This window comes from Eutrigla gurnardus, assembly GCF_963514095.1.
Source record: "Eutrigla gurnardus genome assembly, chromosome: 24".
NCBI lineage: Eukaryota > Metazoa > Chordata > Actinopteri > Perciformes > Triglidae > Eutrigla > Eutrigla gurnardus.
In genome coordinates, this window is record NC_139935.1 from 1,573,355 (window position 1) to 1,599,954 (window position 26,600).

A 26,600-nucleotide genomic window follows, 5' to 3' on the forward strand; every position below is an offset into this window, starting at 1 on the left:
TTCAAACCGGCAAAAAGTAGGTAAATCAATATCCACCAGCTTTCTGGTTATCTAAAGTGATGTAGCGGCTCGGTAGCTGTTTATTATCTGCCAGAGGATTGTTGTTGTTTTGTGTTTGTTTACTTCCTGCATCCTTGTGTTTACATTTGGTTTGTTTTGCTGCAACACTCTTTCATAACGTCAATACATTATCCTTGAATCCTTAAAATGAATTTAGCTGGCTATATCTAGTTACCCCTTCATGCCTGAGAAGATATACGTTTAACTAACTGCAGTAAATAATAATGTAAATATTAGAAATAATTCTGGACACACACATTAAAAAGCAGCTGAATAACAATGTTAGTGAGCTAACGTGTGATTACATCATTAGATTAACAAGATGCTGTAAAGCATGATCTCTGGGTTAAAATGAGATTATTTAATCATCTTTACCTGAGGAAAAGTGTCTGTAAATGCTGGTTTTTACTGGATAAAAATGATTGTGCTTGCTTTTAGAATGCTGTTAAAAAACTGAAGTTTCCTGCACACAAAGAAAACATGCAGAAGATAAACACACACAAACACACTGCTGTTGCTCAAGCTGTCAGGTGGTGAAATACGCGTGTTCGCTTAGTTAGCGAGCTGCCAATCGCATGATGCTGCATACCGCAGTGAGAGAGGAGGGGTTGTGTGTATTTTGATAACGGTCGGAACATTCCTCTGCCCTCTCTTGGCTTGCTGCATCACCCCTGGGCCTTTGCAGTATATTTTTCTAGCTTCCCCTACCTGTGTGCTATCATGGGAGAGTTCAGCGGAGAGTCAGGCTGCACGCCGGCTCACGCTGAAGAAGGTCCCTCGACAGGAAGCGCAGCTCATTTTTTTCCAGGACGTATATTAAAGCATCCTACGCATCTGGTGGGAGAAGCGCAGGGAATTGCAGGGACTCCCCTCATCAACAGGATGACGACATTGTATTCATTGTTTCTCTACTTTTCCACGAGACCTCCAACCCCTCCCCCGCCCTTTAACCCCCCACAGTAAATTACCCGCTAAGTACTGCTGACTAAACGAGATTTAAAGCTGCTCTGACGAGTCCTGGCTAGCAGAGTCTTTATCATTAAAGATGTCGTGAGCAGATTGTTTTCGTCTTTATCCTGTTTGACGTGCTCTTGGTTAGGAAGTTAAGTATTTGCATATTGTGAAAGTGGAGAACCAGTCTTCTCCTCAGGCGTGTTTGACAAGCTTTCCTGAGCGAGTAGTCGTAGTGATAACACGCTCTTCAAAGGGCCCATGTGAGATTTGTCAGATTACCAAAAAAAGGCATTAATATCTCAATGTGGCGATCACTTCAGAAGACAGAACTGGAGCAGTGTGAGTAGATTTAAAAATGCAGACGTAAGGTACCGCATATTTGTCTTCTTATTGTGAACATGCAACAGATGATTTATTAAATGCCTCATGGGCCTCCTGCATGTCTCACAGCGGCGTCGTGACTGTCAAAACATAATGACGAGCTCCATTTGTTCCTCATTATATATAAAGGATCAACTTTTACTCTACTGTGATGCCTTTAAGTGTTCGGCAGAAGCACTTTGGGTGGAAAAAAACAAGCAAAGTTTTTAGAAACCAGTTGTTGTCAGGATAATAACAAGGACCAATTACTGATATAAAATGTATTTATAGGCTGTCCTTTGCAAATGTAAGACCTGAGCCTTGTGAACGGACACCCAGTTATGTAGACAAATCTAATAAGTCTATACTTATAATCTGGTTGTATGATGAGCAGCCTCGTCTTATTGTGACAAACAGAAAAGATCCTCCCTTGCTGGCAGCCTCAACAATCGCTTTTAAAGGGACTGTTAAATTGACCCGTTGGCCTTGGCCTCTGGTTCTCACACTCCTTTGATAAATACTTGTTATGATTACCAGCGTGGTTTAAACACTCTGGCAGCAGCAGCAGGAGTGAGTGAGCACACAGTGGAAAAATGCAGAAGAAGACATTGGGGCCTTAATGATCGGTTTGCTGACAGTATAAAAACAACAACAGGCCAGTGTAAAATATGGGCCCATTGTTTCCGAGGCTCCCAGACACAGTAATTCCATGTTAGGCGGTGCCAGGCTACAGTTGGTGGTGCCAACTGTACCGGGACACGTGCAGAGGCAGGACCAGACCGGCTGGCCAGCAGAGGGACTCAAAACATCCGATCTGCATGGACCATCTGTGCTGCCTGAATGCAGATGGACCTCTCTCTAAACCCCACATCAGACACTTGCATGCTTCACTTTTCTCCTCAGTGAATGGAAAGTAATAGCTACCCCCCCACCCCCCGTGTGGCAGGCGAATTAAACGCGAGACTCAAACGTATAATCTTCCCGGTCATTCATTCTTCCCCAATCTGGGCGAATCATTCAGAGGAAGAAAATAAAGAGAGAGCTGGACTCTGTTCTGTGGGGGATGCCTCCGCTCTGACCCCGTTTCAGTGCCCCCCCCCCCCCCCCCCCCTCATTCAAGGCAGGCACAGGGCACGGAGACTAAAATGAATTGGTTCCTGGGGCAAAAGGGGGCGCACCAATCAATGTCCAAACCCCATCCACCCTCCGTTTTCAGGCCCTGCCACTTCCTGGCAGGGGTATTGATCATAGCGGTCCGACTGTCACCGGTCACTGTTGGGCTTTTCTTTCTAAGACCTTTGTGTGTGTTTTTTTATAATAGATGTGAGCGCTAATTGAAAACTCATGCAAAATGCTCCCTGGAATGTCTTTCTTCTAAATCTTTGGCTCTGCCTGCTTCATTCTTCTCCTCCAGATGGCTATTTAAACATTTGCTTAAATATATATTATCCTACAGTTTAATGTATAACCATGACTAAATCAAGTCACAATCCAGAAAATAGAATTATTCTTCAATGTAAGGTTTCATGTGGAAACGGGGGCAAAGTTCAAGCCCACTTGATATCTGTGTTTGAACTGGCCATGACAAAGATTTCTTCCTTGTGGCGACTCTTTGCACAGTGTGAAATGAGAATAAGCGTGGGTGAATGCCCGACTGTGTTAACATACAAAGGCGGTATTGTCACTTGTGGCAGAGAGTGTGGTCTCTCTCAAACACTGCAAAGTCAGAAAGCCATGGGGGAGGAGACGCACAGTGTTTCTCCAGCAGACCTTCACTGTATGTACAGGATTAGCCCCGGCTTCACGTTAAGACCAGGATGCCAGGAAAAAGACTCGGTGATTGCAATAAATGCACAACTGCCTAATTCTCCTCGGCTTACAAAGGGAACAGTATCAAATCCGGGCCATGACGATCCATATTCATGGCCAATCTGGGCTTATTATCGCCATTTAGGCTCACGGCGTGTTTTTTCTGTACAGCGATCTCTCAATGGGTTTAAGTGTTATCATTAAGCTGTTATCCCTCACATTATCCCTGTTGTAGTTTGGAGCTGTCTGGGGCTGTGTGACCTCAGCTGGGTCCTCCCTTGTTCCTGGAGCAGATGTTAAAAAAGGGAGGCCCCCCCTCTCCTCAAACAACCTCCCCATACACACACACATACACACACTGTCCCTCAGCACCTCCTCCCCTCACCCTGGCATCTAATTAGGCCTACAGCACAAAGACTCCCAGATGTCAGCGTCCTCCTGGCCTCCTTTGATTATATCCTTTCCACCCCACTGGCTGGCTTGCCGACTGGCTCCATGGCCGGCTGGGGGCTGTGTGAACTATAGGCGTTGACGCGTGTCACTCGGCGTAGGTCAACACTGAACCGGTTTAACATATCGGTAATTGCTTTTGGTGTAAATCACAGGGAAACGGGAGGGAGGTGGGACAGTCCTGAGTGGGTTCGCAGGGTTGTCATAAACCTAAGCAGAGGAGCATTTAAATGTCGACTAACCTGTTAAAAAGATTTATCTATGAGTCACATCTTCTGAGTGACGCTGCAGGAATTAGTCCCGAAACTCAACTATTTTCTGCAATAATGCAAAATCCAATGTGAAAATCCTATTGGCTTTTTGTGGAGGGGAACCAGAGCGACGTTAACTTCCTGTTGGCCTACAAAAACACACCAGACCTCCACATCATTGATCATTACTTTGATTGTTATTGGAGCACTAGTTAGTCACCAAACCAGGACTTGTTAAACCAGCGTGTCTCTACATTTTTCAAGTGTTTGATTTCCTTTAAAAACCCAGCAACCAGGAAGTTTGTCAGCTGACGGCTGACTTTAAAAACATCAACTGGCAGCAGTTAGTTTGTTTGAACTGTCAGAAGCAGGATTTTATTTGGCTTTTATCGGCTGCTTTTATCTGAATCCCCCTGATATCTGGCTTTTAATGTGTTTGCTCAACCTTTATCACTTCCGAACCATCCACTACCTCATCCTTCACACTTTCTATACCCTCTACACTGCTATCACCCCCCCCCCCCCCCCCCCCTCCTATCTCTGCATCCTAGGGAAGCCATGGACTTTACCTCCTCTGCTAATCTCAAGTGGAAAAAGGGACCAAACAGAAATGCAATCTAAACAAAGATAGAGTATTTTATCTGACGTAACACACAATTAGTCATTATAAAGGCTGACAGGCCGGAGTCTGATGTCTCCGTGACATTAAAGACGGTTAATTTCACATCCTGTTCACTGATTAGGCAACTTCCTTAAACACTGTTAACCCCGAGGCTGTTCAGAAGAGACTGTGTCGGATATATATCATCAGTTCTGGATGGAAACGTGGCGGTGGATGTTTGCGGCGTCACGTCGATACGTTCGGACTCCCCAGATCGGCGGTGGATGGAACGTGTCATGTTGATGTGTGGGGATGTTTGACAAGTGCAGTCAGGCTGCTGAAGCTTCAGACGGGGCGAAACAGATAGAGCCTGCAGCAGATGAACCAAAGAAAAAGAAAAAGAAAAGGGGATGCCGTTTGGGAAGTGTGGTTGCATAAGTAGGTTTGTGAGCTAAGTAAACACAAGTGACCTGAAAACAAAATGGGATGCATAGAATTCAGCCTCATTCTGATGCCAGCCAGCATGTCAGATAGCAGACGTGTGGATCTGATGATTTAAGAGGTTTGCTGTGAGCATTTCTAAAAGCGTGTGATGCCATTTTCAGGCTGTTTACTGTGAAAGAAACCCTTCAAATAATAATCGTAAAATAGTAATCCTAAAATAACTGCTATCTTGTACTCCTTTTTAACACAAGGCTGCAAGAATGCAACTCTTTTTTTGGGCTAAAATAACGTTTTCAAACCATAAGATGCATCATATCAGTGTGATGCCAACCGATGTGGAGGTTCTTACTCAAATTCTTACTCAACTAGTCGTGTTTCACAGACAGGGCCCCTGACCCCTGCCGCGTCCCATCAGCTGACCTTTGACCCCGTCCTCGCCAATGAGGAAACTCTGTTGCACTACCACAGTGAGGCTGAAGCCGGGGTTCTTTGTGAAGGAGTAGTATGCGTGAAGTGAAGTGTTTATCTTCTGCCCGCGGCCTCAGTCAGACCAGGTCGGACTGGTTCCCACAGCGCTGTTTGGAGAGGCCTAGAAAAACAAAACAGGGCTGAAGCTTTGGGGTTGGGTCGGAGGGCGGGATGTGCCTGGTCGACACCGAGGGAGTGGAGCAGTCAGATCGAGATGGGACTTTTGTGATCCAAGGAGAGGTCCACACTTCCACTTAGAAATGGGAGAGAAAGAACGTTTGCATAGTAAAGAAAGACAGATGATGTAACTAAGTGTGAAACTGCTGCTGTAGCCCTGGACTCTGATCCCACGTTAAAAGGTGAAAGCCCCGTCTCACAGCGGAAATGTGACCGACCGGACATGAGCTGTTCCCTGTTGACTTTCTCCCTCTGTCCTCCCAACTCCTCCCCCTCCAGGGCTTCCCAGGTGTGTGGATTGCCACAGGGCAGAGAGGCCATGAACAGACACCTGGAGAGGAGAGAGCAGTTAAAGAGATTGTCTCTTGACAGCAGCCGACCGGTAAGTCGATCCCCGACACACACTTGGCCTGTCCGATCGTCCACTTAGTCCGGAGACACGCTGGAATGTCCTCATGTTGTCTTGGTGATCTGTTGCTGCACTGTGGACTTCAGTCCCAGCAGGAAATGTTTGGGAAGCTTCTTACAACTTCAAATGGTTGAACTAGAGAGGGTGTATTTAAAGATTTAATAGTATCATTATCAGAAGAAAGTGGTTGTTCGGGGCTTCAGGAGCATTTAAAGACGACTCATGTTAATTATCAACACTGTGTGTAGTTAATGCTTCTCTGCTGGGAAGCGTCACTTCCTGTGTCAGGCATAAGTAGTGTGTTTAGAAGAGGAAGTATATGAAAATGTACTGCTGTATTCTCACAGTCAGACATGTGAATGCATTAACAGTCAGATTAAAGTGCGCATCCACGTGTCAACGGAGAGAGAAACCAGCAACACGCTTGTTGCCGCCGGTGATTGACAGCCTTATCTCTCCATGCTCGGCAATCACAGGAGTGGAAACTTGTTGTGGGCTCAGGGTTAACTGAAGGTGAATCTGCTCACAAGGAGCCTCTTCTGAATGTCAAGTGCAGACGTATAGTGGCTGCTGTGTTGTGGTCTGTGTGGTTGCTCCCCCCCCCCTCGGTATATACGGTTCAGTCACCACGCAGGAAATAAGAAATCACGACTTAAAATAGCGTTTTTATATCAGGAATACATGACATAAAGGATGCATTTGTTGCAGATGAAAAGGCAACTGTGTACTTAATTATAAGGATCTTTAAAGTAAAAATACACCCTTAAACCACCGTAAAACCATTAAGTAATATGCAGTTAAAGGCTTTTTCGGGACGATTGAGTTGTTTGTGGTTTGCTGCGTATGTCATCGGCTGTGTTTGGCTTTAATGAAGCTGGAAGATGTCAACATATTTTATTGACTTGGCCTGACTTTATGACTCGCTGCTGACCTCTCTTAACCTGCTGCTGACATGCAAGACAGTCTTGGTGATTAAATGGAAAAACCCTTCGCTGCCCTGATGAACACATCTGTGTCTTATCTTTGTTCCATCCATAATCTCTGCTGTGTGTCTGTTCTCCCACATATTCACTTTAATACAATTGTCTGTAGTCATAGCTGCAAAATACTCTCTGGGAAATGAAGGAAATCACAGAGACTAAATACCCGTCTCCCAAAAACACCTTACGTAATCCACAGAAATGGATCTGCCAGTCAAAGACATCTTCATGTTGATTTGGGACACAAACCTCTAAGTGGAAGACATGAGAGAGAATCCAGAAGTGACACGCTTGAATCCTCTCGTCTACTTTCTATTGAATCCACAGTAGTTTAGCCTCGTGAATGAGTAACGTCATGTGACAGAAGCGGCGGTTACTTGGTGTCTCTTATCTGCTTGACTGTGTGATTCATAAAGGCTTTCCGAGCGCTATCGCTATCATTAATACGTATTGGTTTGATATGAGACTTTAATTGCTTTAATTGGTAACACAGCGACCTGATTCGCTGTGAGGAAAATGAAAGTAGGTCATATTGTGATATGGGTTTATGATTCAACGTGCTCAGATTTGTCCACTCGACTGCATGCTTCCCCCCTCGGTTTCTGCTTGTGCACTCATTTGGCTTCCTCATCTTCGTCCTCTTAACGCACGTTCTCTCCTCTCGCACCTTTACCTCTTTGTGTTTCTGTATCGTTCGCCTCTTTCCACCCCCGATGGCTCGTCCTCACTCGGGCAGCGGGAGCATACGGGTGTCGGGTTGTTGTAAATAGTGGGACATGAGGAAGCCCGGAGCGTTTTGGGAAAGGTCCAGCATAGATCTGGTGGCACTGTTCACATTTGATTCCATGGCACGGACAACCGTGAAGAGCACAAGCTGCTTTTGATTGAAGTTTAATTCATCTCATTTCTTCATATATGTAAACGTGTCTTTGTTGAAATATCATTTCCATCCGCTGCACGATTCCCTGTCAAAAACCTTGATTTGAAATAATTGAATTTCATCAGAAGAATCATTTATTCATGTTGAATCAATGACACAGAGAGGATGATATGAATCATCGTGAACGTGATTTATTTACTGTGTATACTTTGAAGTAACAGCGATTTAATGACATGCAAATTGTGTGTTTCTTGCTGATTTTCCACAGTTTAATTTCGGTGGTCAAATGTGCCTTTGTGTGATTCCGAGTCAGACTCTGAGAGTCTGAGGCCACTGAGTTTGTCTCTGAACTCTCGGTCTTTATCCTCCCAGTGCTGATGGGGGACATGATGTCTCTGGCCCTCGTGGCCCTGCTGGCCCTGGCACAGATAAACCTTCTAAGTCCTGTAAACACTCCTTTTCCTGGGAGGATATGAGCCGCCGATGCATTTATTTTTTCAGGCATCTGAGAAAACACAAGAGGCCGTCTCTGACATTCCGTCAGACGACAGGCATGTTCTGCCTTTTTCCCTCCGAGTGTCACCTGCGAACCAGCGTTTATCCCGTTGTGTTGAATTTACATAACGCAGAGGCTGACAACATGCTTTACATAACACAGTGTGTGTGTGTGTGTGTGTGTGTGTGTGTGTGTGTGTGTGTGTGTGTGTGTGTGTGTGTGTGTGTGTGTGTGTGTGTGTGTGTGTGTGTGTGTGTGTGTGTGTGTGTGTGTGTGTGTGTGTGTGTGTGTGTGACCCGAGTGCTGCTCAATCCATTTTGTCACGAGGTTGTCACCTTGTTTTGCGGTAGATTACACTAATATTTCACACAGGGCATATTTGGCCTTGTTTTGTTGCTATCACAAGGCTTTCCATGTGTTTCACGGCCTGTTAGGGTGACGAACAAGAGAGGGTTTTTTTCCACTGACAGATATTCACTTCACACTAAAGCTTGAGACAAAATACCATATGTGTGCCGAGGAGCAGGTAAAATATTTATGTCTGCTCTTCTTTGGATGGATTACATGGCCTCACTTCATACAAAGCTTCTATCAATCGTCTATGGGTAATTTAGTGAACATAGAGCTTGAATGTCAGTCAGGGCCGCTACCTCACACATGCATTATGCATTGAGCCGGCATATGTTTCCTCAATGTATGCAGGCGAGGTTTGAGGGAATTTGCTCCAAAGCTGCTCGGAGCTGCAGGCTTCATTCACATAAGTAATTGACTTCATCATGTGTTGGATGTATCTAAAGTGTGTGTGTGTGTGTGTGGCCCTTGCACATTTGTAAATGAAGTGGACCCTTAGTCAGCCTTATCTGTGTCTTAGTGATGTGTTTCATTACGGTGCCGGGCTCCTGTAGCCGGGTGGGGTGGACCGTCTAATCTGGATCAGGTTATGCAGCTCAGGGATGGAGCAGCAGCAGATATACAGCAGCACTCGCGAGTAACTGGGGCACCATTTGCATTACATAACGGCGTCCGTGTTGCTGGGTTGATTCTGTGCCGCTATTTATTTTTATCATTTGAAGCCCGCCTGCAGGATGAGACTCTTTTCGTCATGCAGGGACGCGCACGGTGAGCCCGATGGCCGTGGACGGTCTGTGAGCTGCTGCTCGCTGCCGCTCGCTGCTGCCAGCCGGCTTTAACTAGGTCACGACAGAAGCCCTGTCAGGGGTCTAGCTATACAGTAGGGGTCCGATTCACTATGTGAAACATGTATAGGTTAGTGAAATCATCAGTGCTGAGGTGGGAGTATCATCTGTTGTGTCTCTTATTCAACTATTAATACATTTCACAGCATCTTCTAGTGTTTTAGTTAGAAGGAATGGAGAGAAAAGAAAGAACTCTTCCTATTTTCACACCTTTATCTACCTGGCCTCTATCCAACCTGAGGGGAAAGGCCCTTCTAGACTAAACGGCACGTCTAAAGTCCTGTGTAATCACCTGAAGGCATATGATGAGTGTCCTCCTCATCCTCTCCTCCTTATGCCTTTTTCTTTGAATCGCAAAACGTCCCATTTCCACGCAACAAAAGAGCCACGCGTGCTTCCATCTAAGATACGTTGTCTAATGCATTTCCCTCAAACCGTGAAGTAATACTCGTCAGCTCAAGGATGCCTAAAGTTGGTGATTTTGTGTTTTTTCCTTCCACACTCTCGTCCCTGCCAACATGTATAATGTGTGCAGCAGTGCAATCATGCTCAGAGATAATTGATAACAAAAGGCTGAATTGAAAACACTGCAGGGGAGGGTTAATAATCAAGTGCTCTACATTACTGATTAAACGCTTGCTGCATAGTTGTGAGTAGTATTGAATAAACAGCATGTGGTAGTGCTTTCCTGTTTATCTCCAAAGTATTTGGGTTTAGCTAAATCCCCCTGGCTTTTGTCAAGCCTCCTCCTCGTATAAAGTCTTTTTACGTGCTGATTTGCTGCCATGATGTTATATCGGGCTGCAACTTGTTTCACTGGCTCGTTCGCCAGTGGTGAGAGTAAGACAATAAAGTTCTCCCAGAAACAGCTCCACAACAGACAAATTAGTTTGGTTTATGCTAAATTTAAGTGCAAATGAATTAGATGGTAAGCCAGCATGGAGTCCACTTGGCAAGCTTGGATTTCCTCCGTCTTCTCCCCCCGCAGCCAATTACAGCTGGTTGTTACGATGCCGAACGGAGACATAAAACTTAGCAGGGGAGCAGGCTGTGTAGCTAGATGGGAAGAAATGCTCGGCCCGATCTGATTGGCTCCCACGTCACCAGGCAAACAAATGGCGTGGCTTGATATTATTAGTGAGCGGCTCAAACTAATTGAGCGTAATTATACAGTAGAAATCCAGCGACAATGGCGTCCTCAGCCCCGTTCTCACGGCATGTGTACTCGACGCTCAGGGGACTCGATTCCCGAGGAACCGGTCTGGTTCTGGAGCTGGGTGGGAGTCCCATAAAGAGATTTCAGCTACCTCTATTCTCTCAGTCTCTCACACGTCATCCTGAGGGTTTAAATCAAGTTTCTCAGCAGGGGTGTACCAGCCTCCGGCCGGGACCCTGACAGCTCCCTCCGTGTGCAGGTGACATACCAGGCATACCTGGGCTCGCCGCGTGGGTAGCCACGGGGCCGCCGGCTATGGGAACCCAGCAAACTCTGGGAACCATGAAGAGATGACGTTTTTTCATCCCCTTGTATCATGGGAACCGTCTTCTCTCTCATGAGGCCCGGCCAGGAGCGATTACAGCTTCTGCTTCTGAAACCCAACGGCTTCCCCCGTATCCAACCACACATAATATGGATAAGACCGAGCGGCCTCCATTCTCTCGTAAAATTGGTTTAATAATTGTTGGGGCTGTTTTGATATGAGCCACTCGTCTGTTTTTCCAACCTCCGAGTAATGAGATTTGGCCGTCCCCAGTTAATACCTAGCCTGTGTTTTTATTAGGGCAATTATCTAATATTTTATGGATCTCGGCATCACGTCTAGAGAATTTAAATGCCTGCTTTGTTTCCTTGACCACAACGCTTTGGCGAAAAGGAGGTGAAGAAGTAGAGTCATTTGTACAACATGATGTCAGAAAATGAGTTTACTGAGATTTATTTTCAAATGAGTGAAGCAACGGATTAGCACATTTTGTTTTGGGGGGACAGCAGAGACTCAAAGTTAGGACTTGACCTTGGACTTGAGTGTAAATTCTTGAGTTACCTGTGACTTGGGCCCACCTCTTAATGATAATGAAGCTAAACATCACAGCTAACCTGCTCATTCTCAGCTTAGCATGTGAACCATCCTCTCGCATGCCGATGACATACTGGTGTACCCATGCATGCTGAAATCTTTGACCCATGTCACAAGTTGCGTGTATGCTACATGCCTTGGTAATGATAATGCATGAATGTGCCTGCTAAACATCGTCCGATGCTCACCCGTTATCTGCCGTGGTTTATCGCACGTCGCTCAATCAAAGACACTTTAATGGTCTATCGGGAAATAAAAGAGGAGGCTTTTGGGTCCGTTCCAAACTGATTGAGGAGGCTTTTACTTTGAAGTGAGAAGGCCAGTGAGTTCCTGCTCTGTGTGTGTCCCCTCTCGCTCCGGGCTTTGTGTCAGCTCCTATAATTGGACGTCCATTTTCCTTCGCCCAATGAGACCGTCCTTTGTGCCCTTTGAGTCGAGGGGCCAATCGTGGACTCTCTTCTCCCAATGGAGATCAAAGTTGAAACCGTTACCACGTGCAGTTAGACTCACATGCCTTGTTCCCCAAACATTTGCGCTTTAGCACCAGCCTCTATTCACCCTGTGGTTTCCCTCAAAAGGGTGCAGGGCCAGGAACACAGAGGGCCTTTTGAGAGGCCCGGACTCTGCAGGGGCAAGGCGAGGACAGTCCTCTCTATCTGCCGCTGTTATCTCCACAACATCAAACACTTTGTGTCCTTGTTTACTCTGGTAAAGTGGAAAGTTATCGGGACAAGAGAGGCACAAAGTGAAGGGATGCTGTTCAGCTCAATTAGAGGGAGAAAGAAGGAGAAAACATGACGCGTTTGTGTTTCAATGGGATGAAAGCTTCGATTATGCCTGTTTTTTTACACCAAGATCAGATGTCCTGACTCCCCCAGAAGAGATTAGGTTTTTACATTGCTTGTGACTGTATTATTCCAAAACATCCCTTAAAGTAGCACCTTTATTCATAGATTAGGTAAGCATGTCCTTGAAATCTTCAGGTCAAGTCTCTAATAGACTAAAAATGTTAACTTTTTATATTTTGTGGTTCATTATGTGGAAATGGAGGTAGAGAAACCTTGAAACGGGATCCAAACACAGGGGTCAGTAGAGCTTATCTCAGGCCGTGGAGACCACATCTCAGGGGATGTTTGTTGATCGTATGCAGATGAGGCCCCATCTTTGCACCCGCTGTTGGCAGTGCAGGTTTGGGTTTGAACAAGGCAGGACTGGCAGAGGGCAACTAACATGATTGGACATGCAGATAAAGACCCGAGTACGGGGGGAGGGGGGTTGCATCTGTCAGCGGTGCAGGGAAGCCCACCTCCTCACCTTGCAGCTGGGCCAGGACCGGCTCCCTCCAAGGCCTCCTGGCAGACCGGTTGTGGGTGTGAGAGGCAGAAGGTGGTGTGGCTCAGCACCCCGCCTATTCTTCTCCACAGTGGCCGCCCTGTGATCACATCCTCCTCATCAGGCACCGAGCCAAACCCTCGGATCGGAAGGCGTTTTCATACATGGCTTGCTGATGTGATGTGGTTGTTGTAGATGTCTGTCTATAAATTATTTTTGAGGTTTATTTACGGCGGCGACTTGGTTTTTGTGCAAAACAATAGCTGACATGACTATTTGTATGTGAAAGGCGTCGCTTGTACTAAGCCACAGAGAATTATCGCTTGATTTTGCAGTTCCCATAAGTAGCGTGTCAGCCTCTTCTCAGAACTCGGTTTGGTTCTTGTGTTGGTTGGTGGTCTGGGAAGTGCCACAAAGATCCTAGAATCTCCCCCTGCCCAGTCCAGGGAAATATTTACATGTTTCCACATTAGCTCCGACCGCTGTGTAAATACATACAGAAACCACTTTAAAACTAACATCTCATATATGGCACTACGTAAGTGCTCAAAGCCTCGCTCGCTTGTTTTCATATGGGGTTGATTGATGACGTGTTTGTTTGCGAGCAAATGTGCGGAAGTGTGCTTGCATGTGTCGACGTGTATGAAGCATTTTCTACATGCATGAGTCTAGAAACATGTCATTAACACACGTGTTCATGCCCGAGGACTCAGAGACTCCTTATACACGTGAAATAGATGCCTTCCGGGGTAATTGTCCCACCATACAGGTCGGGCTTGTATGGTGGGGTCAGACCAGGTGTTCCCATACGAGTGGTGCTTCCTTGCACCTGGTGACCTCTTTGTTTTTAAAGGGTTAGAGGTTAAAGCTGAAAAGGGTTGGGGGGTTGGAGGAACCATATTTTATTTCTGCTCAGCACATCCTGACGTCCGTTGATGCAACTACTTTGGAATTTCAGCTCCTTGTAATTTGCAAAAAGTGTCTTACTTTGACAAATGATATGAATTATTTAGTAATTTCTGCTTCTTGTAGTTTTATGGCCATACCAAACAACAATAATTGACCTTAATTTGTTATATTATACTTTATATTATTTCACCATTAATCTCAGTGAGGCTCTGACAAATGGAGCGTCACATTTGTTAAGGATGCATTACTGAAATAGTCCGTCATTCCAGCCCTGATTGAATCTTCTGGCCATCCTAGACCAAAATCATTATGTGGTTATTAGTGTCATGATGCCTTCTCCTAGGCAAATTAAATATCCACAAAGGATAGATCATTAATATCTTCTTTTATAGACACGGTTGCTCATTTAAGTGATAGAATGGTTGCCTGCCATTATAGAATGGTTTACACTGCTTTGATGCACTGATGACTGGTGGTATTTAAGCTTTAATCCAACCATTCATCTTTAAACCAGCAGTGAAAGCACACTTCTGCTTGCACAATAGATTTCACAGTAATTCTCTATGTAATAAAGGTCTCATGACGATATTCTTTGATGGGAAACAGTTAGTCACCGGCAGGAATGCATTCAGGGTTAGGGCGTTGATTTTACACCTGCGTTACCGCCGCTTTGCTTCTCACAACTGACTGTGTGAAGCAAAACTGATGTCATAAATTCCTGGCCGAGGCGCCTGCTGACTGATGAGTTAGTAATCTGTATTTTGAGCAGAAGCACCACCTGTCACTCAACTGAACATCAATCACAGTGATGGGACCGCGGGTCAGGGCTCATTTCTCTGTGGCAGAAAACACCGTTTATGTAGGTCAGTGGGAGCAGAATATTCATATTCAAGGTTTGCAAGATGTAGATTTGTGTTATTTGGTGATTTATCAACAAGGGAGATGACACTGAAGTAGCTCAGAGTCTTGGAAAGTGAGACTCCCTCTACAGTCTCTACTTGCTTGATCATTGTGAGTTCCTGGATAGTTAAATGTAACGTGTTTTACAAAGTACTGCCCTCCCACTTTCATCCCCCATTGATGGGACATGTCTTCCCAGTGGAAGTGACCAGTTCAAAGTCTTTGGATCAGGATCCTCTCTCTTTCCCTGCCAGAGCTCACAAGTCATACAGCATATTTGATGTCAGGCTGCGGCGATGCGCTCACAGTGAGACGAAGGAAAATTGTCCTGAGGCAAATGTCAAGGAGCCCTTTTATTGGCTGTGTGATACCCCTGTTGGGCTGCCAGTCAGCTGCATGCACACACACACACACACACACACACTTCCTCTTCCCTGCCAAGTCGGTCTTTACATCGACTCGGATCCCTCCGAGTGGCAGCAGCAGCACTGTAGTGAAGCCTCCAGTGTTCAGAAGCCACATCATGACTCCAGTGTGAGTTTTGGACGGAAGCTGGAGTCTGAATTAAAACTTCTCCCTTGACATAATGTTGTCTTTCCACACATGCACAAACACATGAACACACACCCCTGCTGCTCTCCTGGCCAGTAAACCACAGGTTGGTCTTAACCCAGGTGATTTAATCTGAGCTGACTTGCTGGTTAAATATTGACAAGAGCCGATGTGGCCTTTGCTGAGGAAAGATGAGAATTCAGACGAGGCTTTTTCGCTGCCAAGACTGCACGGCTGCATCATCATTCCAAGTCACACACACACACACACACACACCGACCGAATGCAAACACACGCATACACACAGTGGCAGGCAGCAGCTGAGACTCAGCAAGGCAGATAGGGCAGAAGTGGGGAACGAGGCGGAAGAAGAGGAAGGGCGAGCAGATGAGCGAGGCAGTCGCATGAGGATGAGCCAGTTCCCGGACCAGGGCGCCGTGTCGGTCGGCAGGAGGATCCGAAACGTTCCCCTGCTGGAGCTGCTGGCGGTGAGTCTCCGGGTCCACACATGTTTCCCTGCATCCCTTCCAGCCGCCCTTCCATCCGTCTAGGAGGTATCTGGGGCAGGCACAGGAGCAGGCTGTCTGGAGCTGGAAGTAGGTCTGACTGGTGATAATCAGGCTAACATCCTGCCCTCTGGTCCGCCAGAATCCACAACCACCTACATCGCTAGTGCCCCAGACAGGACGCAGGAATTGCCCGGGGTGAGGGCTGCAGGCCAGGGGGGGATGTGGAGTTAAAAATCATCAGGAAGCAAGTTTGTATTTAACGTGCGCATGCAGTATTGATGAGCTGAAAGAAATCGTTGCTTTAGTTAATTGTTTTTTTCTGCTGAAGTCCAAATTGGCTGTTTCTGCCTCCTGGAATGTAAAGATTTGCTGCTTTGCTTCTCCGGAGATTGAATATTATGTGGACTGTCATTCATAGACTGAATGATTGATGAAAAGACAAATCTGAAGATGCATTTGTGGGAAACGTGATCATTACATTGAGCCGTGGCTTTGCTGTTTGGACTGCATGGTGTGTGCAGAGTGAAGTGATCTCGCCATGTTCCATATGTAGGTCACTAGCTGACAAGCTGATACCGCTAATTACATGCGAGAATCAGGCTCGTTCCCCGATACATCTCCAGAAGGTCTGAATCAGGGGACCTGCCTGCCATCTGCAAAATATGTTTGACGTGGATTATGACATTTGTTGTTGTTGCTCGGTTGCCTAACGAGCGGCGTCTATGTGTTGATATGGAGAAACCAGCATTTTGAATGTGTGGCAACAGCCAGGTCTAAAAATATCACCTCCGTTTGAGGATGAGTGCTTTGATTCTTGACTTTTTGTTTATATTTTTTGGAGCGGGTAAAGCAGAAGTAATGTAAGTGCTTCATCTTTTTTTTGGAAAGCCAAGAAAATGTGATTTATGTTCCCCATGGAAACAAGCGCAATATAAAAAGAAAGAAAATTGATTATTTTAAGGGGGATCTGTCTTTTCTCTTCTTTCATTTTTTTTTTTATCTTTGCTCTCCAAAATGTCTCTGTCCTTCCCTCCCTCTCTCCTCTCCACTTCTTCTGAAATATTGAGCCAGAGGTGTTTTGTGGAAATCCAGAGGTTCTTAGCCTCTGCCACCGCATGGACACAATTATGCAGACAAATGTCTCCGCCGAGCTCCGTGGCTCCATATATCCTTTATCTAATTACATTAACAGGAGCTGGATAGTGACTAATGGCTCGTGGAGGAGAGAGAGAGAGAGAGAGAGGGAGAGAGAGGGGGGGGTGGAGGGGGGGGACACAACGAGGAGCTGGAGAGGCCGGGATGCATGATTGCATTTTTCCATCTTATTTCAATCTCTCACTTCTCTCTGTGCCCAGATCGCTCCCTGTGCTACAACCTCCACACACACACACACACACACACACACACTCACACACACACACACACACACACACACACACACACACACACACTCACACTCACACACACACACACACACACACACACACACACACACACACACACACACACACACACACACACACACACACACACACACACACACACACACACACACACACACACACTCACACTCACACACACACACACACACACACACACACACACACACACACACACACACACACACACACACACACTGAGCCTTTTTCCAGCCTGAAAGACTTCTGTGTAGCAAAAAACACTTCAAGAATGATTTCTCTCTCTCTCCGTCTTTCTTCTGGCCCATAATGCATTGTGGCATGACTGTTGGCATTACGGCTGATGTTCTGCACTGTCCATCATGTTTCTGTGGTGCGTGTCCGCACTCAAAGCCTTGAACTAAATTACGCTTTGTCAGGGGGCCACAAGCGACCCCCTCTCCTGTTAACGTTGCTTTCATTGGGACTTGAATGTGAGCGTTACGTGAATGCAGACTTTTTCCTTTCAGGTCCGTTTCACACAAACCACCTTAAAAGTCCAGCAGCGCTTTTTCTTTATCACCGTCAGCCGGCCGAGTCGTGCTGCCAAAATAAAAGCTTAACCTGCGGCAACATTAAAAAGAGGAGGGAATGCACCACTCATAGTGACTTATTCATTTTGGTTGTAGTCATTCTGTTTAAGAGGAGCAAACGGGTGTTTTTATGACTCTGACCTATTAGCTAATGAGTGCATAATAATCCAAAACACATAATTTTAGATTGATTAGGTTCCTGCAGGGCAGCCATTGGTTTCCATTCATTTTAACTCGCAGAATCATGCTCTTTCCCCTTTTCCCCACTTAATGTCAGAGTGATTTCTTCATTATTATCTCAGTGCGGCAAGTGAGTTGCAAACAGGCTGGAAATGTCCGCAGCGGAGCATGAGTTGTGTCCCAGTTCCATAATTCATGCTAATCCTGAGCAGCTTTTGAATATATAGTGTGTTCAGGCTACTTATGAGACCAACTATATTGAAATATACCAATTGTGATATGTAGTGATGTGCTGGTCAGGGTTTCAGGAAGGGATCTATTGATCACCAATACAGATGGGAGGAAGGATTACTACCGAGGCACTTGATTAGTTTGTGAGGAGATGTGGAGCTCCTCACAGCTGTAAAGCATTAACACTAACGGTCGGTGGCAGAAGCTCCTGGAATACGAAATGATTAAATCCTTGGAAAGCATTTTGCCTTTCTCTCTAAACTCCATTCCACGCAGAAATGCAATGAGTTTGCATTCTTTTATACTAATAAAATTGAAGGCATCAGACGCGCCATCAATATCTCAAACAAAAAAGTTGGATCACCACCCTGTTCAGGCAAAAGTAACACAGCAATCATGGCAAACTTTAATGCCATAGACTCTAAAACTCTAGTGGAAACGGTGACAAATCTAAAATCATCCACCTGCTGCCTTGATGCTTTACCTACCAACTTTTTTAAGAATGTTTTTGACTGCCTATCAATAGACGTATTGCAAATAGTTAATAACTCCATTCAATCAGGCAATTTCCCAAAGGCCTTCAAAACTGCAGTCATTAAACCTCTTCTAAAAAAGCGGAGCCTAGATGCCTCTATTATCAACAACTACAGACCAATTTCAAATCTACCCTTCATAAGTAAAATAATTGAGAAAGTTGTCCTCCAACAACTAAATCACTTCCTGGCTTCAACTGGCTGCCACAACAACTTCCAGTCAGGATTTCGACCTTTTCATAGCACCGAGACGGCCCTTATTAAAGTTGTAAATGACATCCGTCTTAACACAGACTCTGGCAAAACTTCAATGCTATTAGACCTCAGTGCTGCATTTGACACTGTCGACCACTCAATACTCTTGGACAGGTTGGAAAACTGGGTGGGGCTCTCAGGCACAGTCTTAAACTGGTTCAAGTCATATCTACAAGATAGGAACTATTTTGTTTCCATTGGCGACTTTGTATCAGAACCTACCAATGTAACGTGTGGAGTCCCCCAAGGTTCAATCTTGGGGCCAACTTTATTCAACATCTACATGCTCCCACTAGGACAAATCATGCAAAATAATAACATTGACCACCATTGCTATGCCGATGACACCCAAATCTATGTAGCACTATCACCAAACGACTATCGCCCCATAGATCTTCTGTGCCAGTGCATTGAGCAAGTCAAAGACTGGATGTGCCAAAACTTCCTACAACTAAATGAGGACAAAACTGAGATAATTGTTTTTGGTGCTAAAAAAGAAAGGTTTAAAGTAATTCAACACCTTCACTCTCTGTCCCTGAAAACCTCAAACAAAGCCAGAAATCTTGGGGTTATTATGGATTCTGATTTACATTTCGACAGTCACATTAATCAGTAACAAAATCAGCCTACTATCACCTCAAAAATGTAGCAAGACTTAGAGGGCTCATGTCAGCTCAAGACTTAGAAAAACTTGTACATGCCTTTATTACTAGTAGGCTAGACTACTGTAATGGTCTCCTTGCAGGTCTTCCGAAAAAAACTGTCAGGCAGCTACAGCTTGTTCAGAACGCTGCTGCTAGAGTTCTTACAAAGACCAAAAAATGTGAGCACATTACACCAATTCTTAAATCCTTACATTGGCTCCCTGTATGTCAGAGGATTGATTTCAAAATCCTCCTGCTCACATATAAATCACTACATGGTCTAGGACCGAAGTATATCACTGATATGCTCCCACTACAAAAGACTTCTAGACCACTAAGATCTTCTGAGACCAATCTGTTAGTGATTCCCAGAGTAAACAACAATCACGGGAGAGCATCATTTAGTCACTATGCAACAAAAGGCTGGAATAAACTTCCTGAAGATGTAAGACTTGCCCCAACTCGGACCACTTTTAAAACTAGACTGAAAACTTTTATGTTCACCATAGCTTTCTGCTAAATCTTTTAATGTCTGCACTGTTTTTAATTATTGCAAATATGTTTTTATTCTCCTTTCTTTCTGTACTGCATTTTTAAATTTATTATTTTCTTTTAATTCTTCTATTTTTTTTTTCTTCTCACTTTGTTTTATGATGTGAAGCACTTTGAGTCTGCCTTGTGTATGAAATGTGCTATACAAATAAAGTTGCCTTGCCTTGCCTTGCCTAAAGTTTTAATTGGCTGGGTGTCCAAAGTGACAGTTTAATTGATGTCTGCCTGTAATTTATTGTTGGTTAAAAGAAAAAACAAATCTTTAAAACCTTGTCGGTCAGGTATCCGGGCCAAGGCTTCCTCTTCTTCTGCACCGCTCGTTGTTTACGGGCTGAACTTGAAACGTGAGTTGAGAATTGTTTACGATCTAATTTGAAGCCAATAAAAAGCTAAAAAATCATTGTGAGACGATAGCCGCCGGGTTCTGAGATCACAGGGACTGTTTACCTGCATTCAGCCAAATCTGCTCCATTGTGATTGGTCAAAAACCTACTCTATAACCTGAAAACCAAATCTATTTTTTATGTACTGTAATTCTGTATTTTTGCTGTCTTGAAGCGTCCACCTCCCTTTTTTAGTGGTCATTGTTTAAAGCAGGTGTCGGTAGTTTTCTGATTGCATCAGGCCTCCAGGAGCTCACCAGTCTGCTGGCTCACATTACTCTATGCAAATATCTCCCAGCTGCAACCTGCACCACCCTCCTGCTACACACACACACACACTCACACACACACACACAAGCCCCCGGGACAGTCATGGGAGGGCCGTCGAAAGGAAGCCAAGATGATTAATTAACTCTGCCCTCATTTTGATACCGCCTTATTGGCTTTTAACAGCCCGAAACTCGGCTTCAGAGCTTTGCATGGATTATCTTCCCACCACCACCACCACCACCACCACCACCACCACCCAAAACAGACAAACACACTTCCGAATTATTGAGGTCACGTTGTTACTCGTGCTACGCTGAATGTGCAGCGTTTGGCTTCGAGGCAGGTTGTATTGCTCAGCAGGGCGAGGTGTCCGACGTTAGCTTTTTCCACGAATGAGAGAGAACGACGCGCTTACTGGAAACTCAACACAGAGGCAGCTGACAGATTTATTGACCCAAGAATGTTGGTAATTATAATCCTGATCTGGATTTCACCTATTGCTCAATATTCCTCACTTTCGTGCAACTACGAATAAATCACACACATGCACACGTTTATATGATGGGTGATAATAAGAAGTCGTAAAAACACTGTTCCTCTATTGTTTGGGTGGCGCCTGTCTGTAAAATCTACTCATCCTACTTGCAGAAGCTGCCAACTCGGTGCTACAAAATCGAATTTGGCACATTTTGTTGTAGTTTTGCTTGAAGTTGAGAGTGTAAGTAGCGTTGAAGTTTTTGATTATATACGTTTTTTGTGTGTGCGCATGTGTTGGTGTGTGTCCTTGTGTGTAAACGCCAGGTGCTCCAGCTGGTCCTGCTGTCCCTGCAGTGTCCCTGCAGTGTCCCGGCCCTGACCGTCCGTCCTCCGGTCCCCTGTGCTTTTCTATTGATGACAGTCTCCAAGTACAGGCGGCTCAAAGGCTTTAAAGGGCCTGTCGGCTCCCTGCAGCAGAGCTAGACACAATACAACAGTGCTCCTGTATGTTGTCTATACACTGGGGAAAAGACTGCAGCGCGGCTGTCTTTCATTGCTCTCTCTTTTTGTTTTAAACTCTGTTTGCTCTCCTCTCTGTCTCATTGTGCACACACACACTGGGAGTCATCATCTCCCTCCCAGACAAAAGATCACCTGCCTCGGCCGTGTGATGTGTCACCGAGCGGGAGCCCTGGAGGCAAAGCCTGCAGCGCCATGTGGAAGTGTGTTGGGCTCCCGTTGTCCTTCCAGACAGCACTGAGGGCTATTCTAGCCCTGCGATGCCGTGTTGGGAACTGGAAATTCAGTGTTATTTTCGCCGTCCTTTCTGCTCTGTTTTGCACGTTGTGAGTTTTAATTCCGTCCGACATGTTTTAAAGAAAAACGGCCGGTGGTTGTTTCCACAGCCTGAGCCGATCCCTTCCCTGTTTCTCCTCCATATCCTGCACTCGTATGCAAACTCAAAGATCTGCCTTGCCTCAAACTGCCGCAGTGCGTTGCATTATAATAAGGTGTTGTCCGCTGGGAACCTGATCTCGTCTGACGTCGGGCTAATGCGCTCTGTCAGAAGCGTTTGCAGCTGATGCTACCCTTGTCTCCACTTGGCAAAAAAAAGGTTGACAAGAAGGGGAGTGGAGTACAAGTCCACCGCATCCTTCCTCTGCTGCCTCGCAGTCCGTGACCTTCATGCCACTCCCACTTCTGGAGGTACACTTTTCACTTTCCTAATCGCCAATCCTAGCCGGCAATTTCCACATGGTATTATCCTGTGTTATCTCACGGGTGGAGAGCGGCACATTATCCCAAATGCCAAGTACCAATAGGAGGTGCAGAGCCGAGCCATTACTGCGATTAGAGGGATGTTCATGCAGGAGGTGCACCATTATAAAGGGTCAGCGGCTGGAAGACCGCCTCTGCTCTTCCAATTATACGCTACGAAAGGCCTTTGGTGTCATCCTCGTCCAGCCTACAATGAAAATGTATCAGATTCAAAACATTTTTCCCTTCCATTTCCAGCCTTCAACATCACTCATTGATTCTTGACATTAAGTCATGTGGTTGCTTCCCCCTTCGTCATTAAAAGGCAGCTTATCGGCACAAGAGAAGGATCAATATCATCTGCATGTAGGAACATTCATCCGTGTGAGTCATCCGGCTGGCTGGAGCCATTCACATTATTGAGTCCCAGTCACTTTCTAAAGAGATAATATGATCTGCATGCCTTTCATGAGTCCATAACTCAGCTCTATGGTGATGTGCTTGTGCCGCTCGATGATTTTCCCGGATCCTCTCTCTGCGTGGCGAGACATCAGAGGAGTGACTGTGGTTTTATGAGGCGTACTGAGGCCTCAGGTGAGCAGCGCTCAATGTGGGATGCTGTTGGACCGTTTGACCCTCGGGGCTGATTGTCTGCTGTGTCAGTGGTCAACGGTTGCCTTTTGTGTGTGTGGTCACGGTGGTCACCGAGGGGCTATTGTGGGAGCCCGTGGCAGCCAGCGGGGTATCGAACCGCGGCCCAGCATCCATCTGGCACAACAGCTGGAGGAGCCGCACAGGAAATTATGCAGAGCAAACAAGATCCCTATGATTATTTAATTAGGTTAATTTCTTTGGGATTCTTATCATTTTGCAGGAAATGGGTCAGAAGTGCTGAACAAAGCAGTCGGTATTTAATCTTTGTTAAATATTGCAGCACAGTCCCGCCCCTCCAATCCAATCACAAACCAGCTTTATTTTGGAGGCATTTCCTGCTTGGCTTTTTTTGTCTCCCCCGCCCTTCCTCTGTCTCATTTCTGCCTGAGCATCGAGGAGGGAGGGGGGTTACGAGACTCAAGTGGGACCAGCTGAATTAGTGCATTATTAAGTCTTGCTCCCCTGACCCACTTCCCCTACCGCTTCCGTGGCTCCACTCCAGCACGGATCCGTGTACACTGGGATCATGGAAAGCATTTGAATGGTCTCGGGGATCCGTTTCACTGTAAATGGACCTGTTATGTGCAGAGTACTCAGAGAGGATGCTGGAATGAGGCGACGGTGAAAGCTCCTCATTTTCCCATCAGGCTTCCATTCAGACGGACTTAGCGAGTCCTTTTCAGGCCTCGTAGCTCTAAAAGTGTGATCAGGTATCAGCTGCTGACGGGCAACACAACAATCCAGGAAACAGCAATTTGTTCCCCATAAAAACATTGTGAAAGATATTGATCCATTATTAAATACTCCCTTTGTTATACCTTCAGGTTCGGTGTTGATTTGAGCTGTATTTAAATTATATTGTGTACTTGTATTTGTACAATTACTCGCCCAATACTACATTGATTCTGGAAGAAGGAGAGGTAGTTACTGATATGCAATTGATTTGCATTAATTATTGAAAAAACAAACCCAAATCCTGTTTCCTCCACTGTTATGTAGCTGATACCTCCATGAATAATGCGACCGCTGTGGTCAGTCCAACTTCTGGCCTACAAGGGAACAAAGCAGAACCCTCGAGCGCATCCCGTACAATGCCCTTGTATTATGCGGAGGCATGTATAAAACTCATGCTGAAGGTAATGCTTTCAGTGGTAGGGGGCGTCTGATGGGTGGGCTATTGTAACCCCTCAGAATGAAGCCGCTAGCTCTTCAATCGGCCTATCGGAGGGCGCCGGGTTGAGGAACGGCTTCCACGAGTCCAGAGAACGCCAGAGTGTTTCGCTAAAAGGGGCCTGCCCCAGATAAAGGGGGGTTAGCTGAGTAAACAAATAATAATGATGGAACAGTGTTGTTATTGTAAGAGCAAATAGCTGGCCTAAGCAGAGGAAATTCAGGTCCTTGCACTGCGACATTTTCCCACAGTAGTGGAATTATCACTTTGTGATCCGAAAATATCTCAGAGGGCTGGAACGTCTCGGGAGGTGAAATCATTTCAATACCAACAAATACTTGAAGTGAGGCTCCTGTCAGTTATGATAACGATGGGAATTTCATTTGTTTATCAGATAGACCTTTGACACTGTTTCATATTTCTTTTCTGGGGGCGGGGGGGGCTCAACAGTTCTTTACACAGAGAAATCCAATATGTTTAAATCCCGTGACAAGAGAGTATTCAAGTCCACTGATGTCACCCGTCTGAGAGGCTTAAACAGAAACGCATGTCAAATTCTTCCCCGGCTCCCATCTGGAAGAAATAAAACAAATATGGCTGCTAAAAATAAGACGCCACTTGAGATGATAACAAGGATTTAGTGCCATTAACTGTGTAAATACAGTGTGCGGTCGGCCCCAGATTCATATTAAAATTCCTTCCCGACCTGGATGAGCTCTGACTGTAAAAAGCCCCTGAAATAGTCTGTAATAATGCCTTTCAAGAGTCCGTGATGGTCGATTTCAATATTTAATGCTGCTGAATTATTGGACTCCCCGTCCTCTCAGTGTGCCACACCGAGAGGTCTATTTCACATTAACCCGTGAAATGGATGTAGAGGAAGCCGGTTGTAGATGATCTCTTCAACACTGAAATATGAAAGCAAAGAAAAACTTCATGTGGTTAAACAGACAGGAGCCGCATCACATTTCATTATAAGCAATATTTAATGTGTCACTTTAAAGCTGCACAAATAGTTTGTTTCTGTATAAACAGTGGTTCGAATGACAGTGAGTAATGTGAGATAATGTGTTGTTTATATGAGAAGCACAGCAGATGCAGTGAATATGTATTATTTAGCCTTATTTACAGCCATGCCTCATCGTCGTGTGCTATTTCGGCTACTGGACAGCTCCATTGAGTCTGCTGGTCCGGGCCACATATCTGTTTAGGGTCTGTTTTGAAATCCCGAGGCGACTGCCAACCCTGCAGTCCGTCTGTGGAGATGATCACAGTCGCATCGCCACAGAAATAATTCATAACCACGGGAACCATCCCTGCTCTGCGTCCTGTAGAGGTCAAAAGTCACCACAACCCATCTCCTTTTCACCTTCCTCATTATTATTCCCCCCATCGCTGTATCTCGATCCGCTCTCCATCACTGTCAGGTCAGGTAGGAAGCGTGGATCTGATAAGCATGAGTGACACAGGTGGGTTTTGGCGATGACAGGCGTGCAAACAAACCGCGTCCTCTTGTCACATTACCATTTCCCTCCCGGTTATGGTTCCTCGCCTGCCTGCGGCCGCTATAACAGAGGGGCTTGACATTAATGCTTTTCTGGAGCAGGAATGCAACACGCTGCCCTCCACGCTTGCCTCGACATCTGCCCGGCACCTGGGTCGGGTAGACTCGGTGCTCAGACAGGCCCCCGTCTATAAATCAGCCTCGGAGAAGCTGTGATAAAGCTGAGGCCTGCAGCTAATGCATGTGAGACGTCAGGCAAGAAATCTCTCAGCGAAAACACGCTGGACTTCATCAGACTAATGCTTTTTCACAATAAAGTACAGTATTTCACTAGGATTCTGGGCCTGTAGATGTGTCGATGACAAACCAGTGAGCTGGAAGGTGACCAGTAAAGCGTAGTGGGAAGTAAGAACCGGCCAACATGATGACACAAAGCACACCATCCAACTGTAATGAAGCAGCCGAGCTGCATGGTGCAGATAATGCTGAATGGATCCTCTCGAGGCCTTTCTACTCCATCCATAATGTGCCTAATTTCCCGTGAAGGAACACAGTCGCCGCTACGTGATCGGCTCACAAACGCCTCCGCTGCAGCGCGCTTCGGTTAGGTGTTTCGGTTAGGTGCTTCGGTTACTTGCTTCGGTTAGGTGCTTCGGTTACGTGTTTCGGTTAGGTGCTTCGGTTACT

General features: G+C 45.7%; 1 protein-coding gene across 4 annotated transcripts in view; it reads left to right on the forward strand.

Annotated features, from left to right (window-relative positions):
* LOC311010133 (nck-associated protein 5-like) overlaps positions 1–26,600 on the forward strand; it is a 98,758-nt gene that overhangs the window by 719 nt on the left and 71,439 nt on the right. The window contains exons 1-2 of one of the 4 annotated variants that reach the window (XM_084004660.1): positions 5,695–5,756; positions 5,854–5,956. In XM_084004660.1, coding sequence (XP_083860786.1) covers positions 5,894–5,956 — 63 coding nt within the window. In that variant the 5' untranslated portion in view covers positions 5,695–5,756; positions 5,854–5,893. Of the gene's footprint in view, positions 1–5,694; positions 5,757–5,853; positions 5,957–15,575; positions 15,792–26,600 lie in introns of those variants that run through there. The other 3 variants (XM_084004659.1, XM_084004663.1, XM_084004658.1) reach the window with 3 other exon arrangements.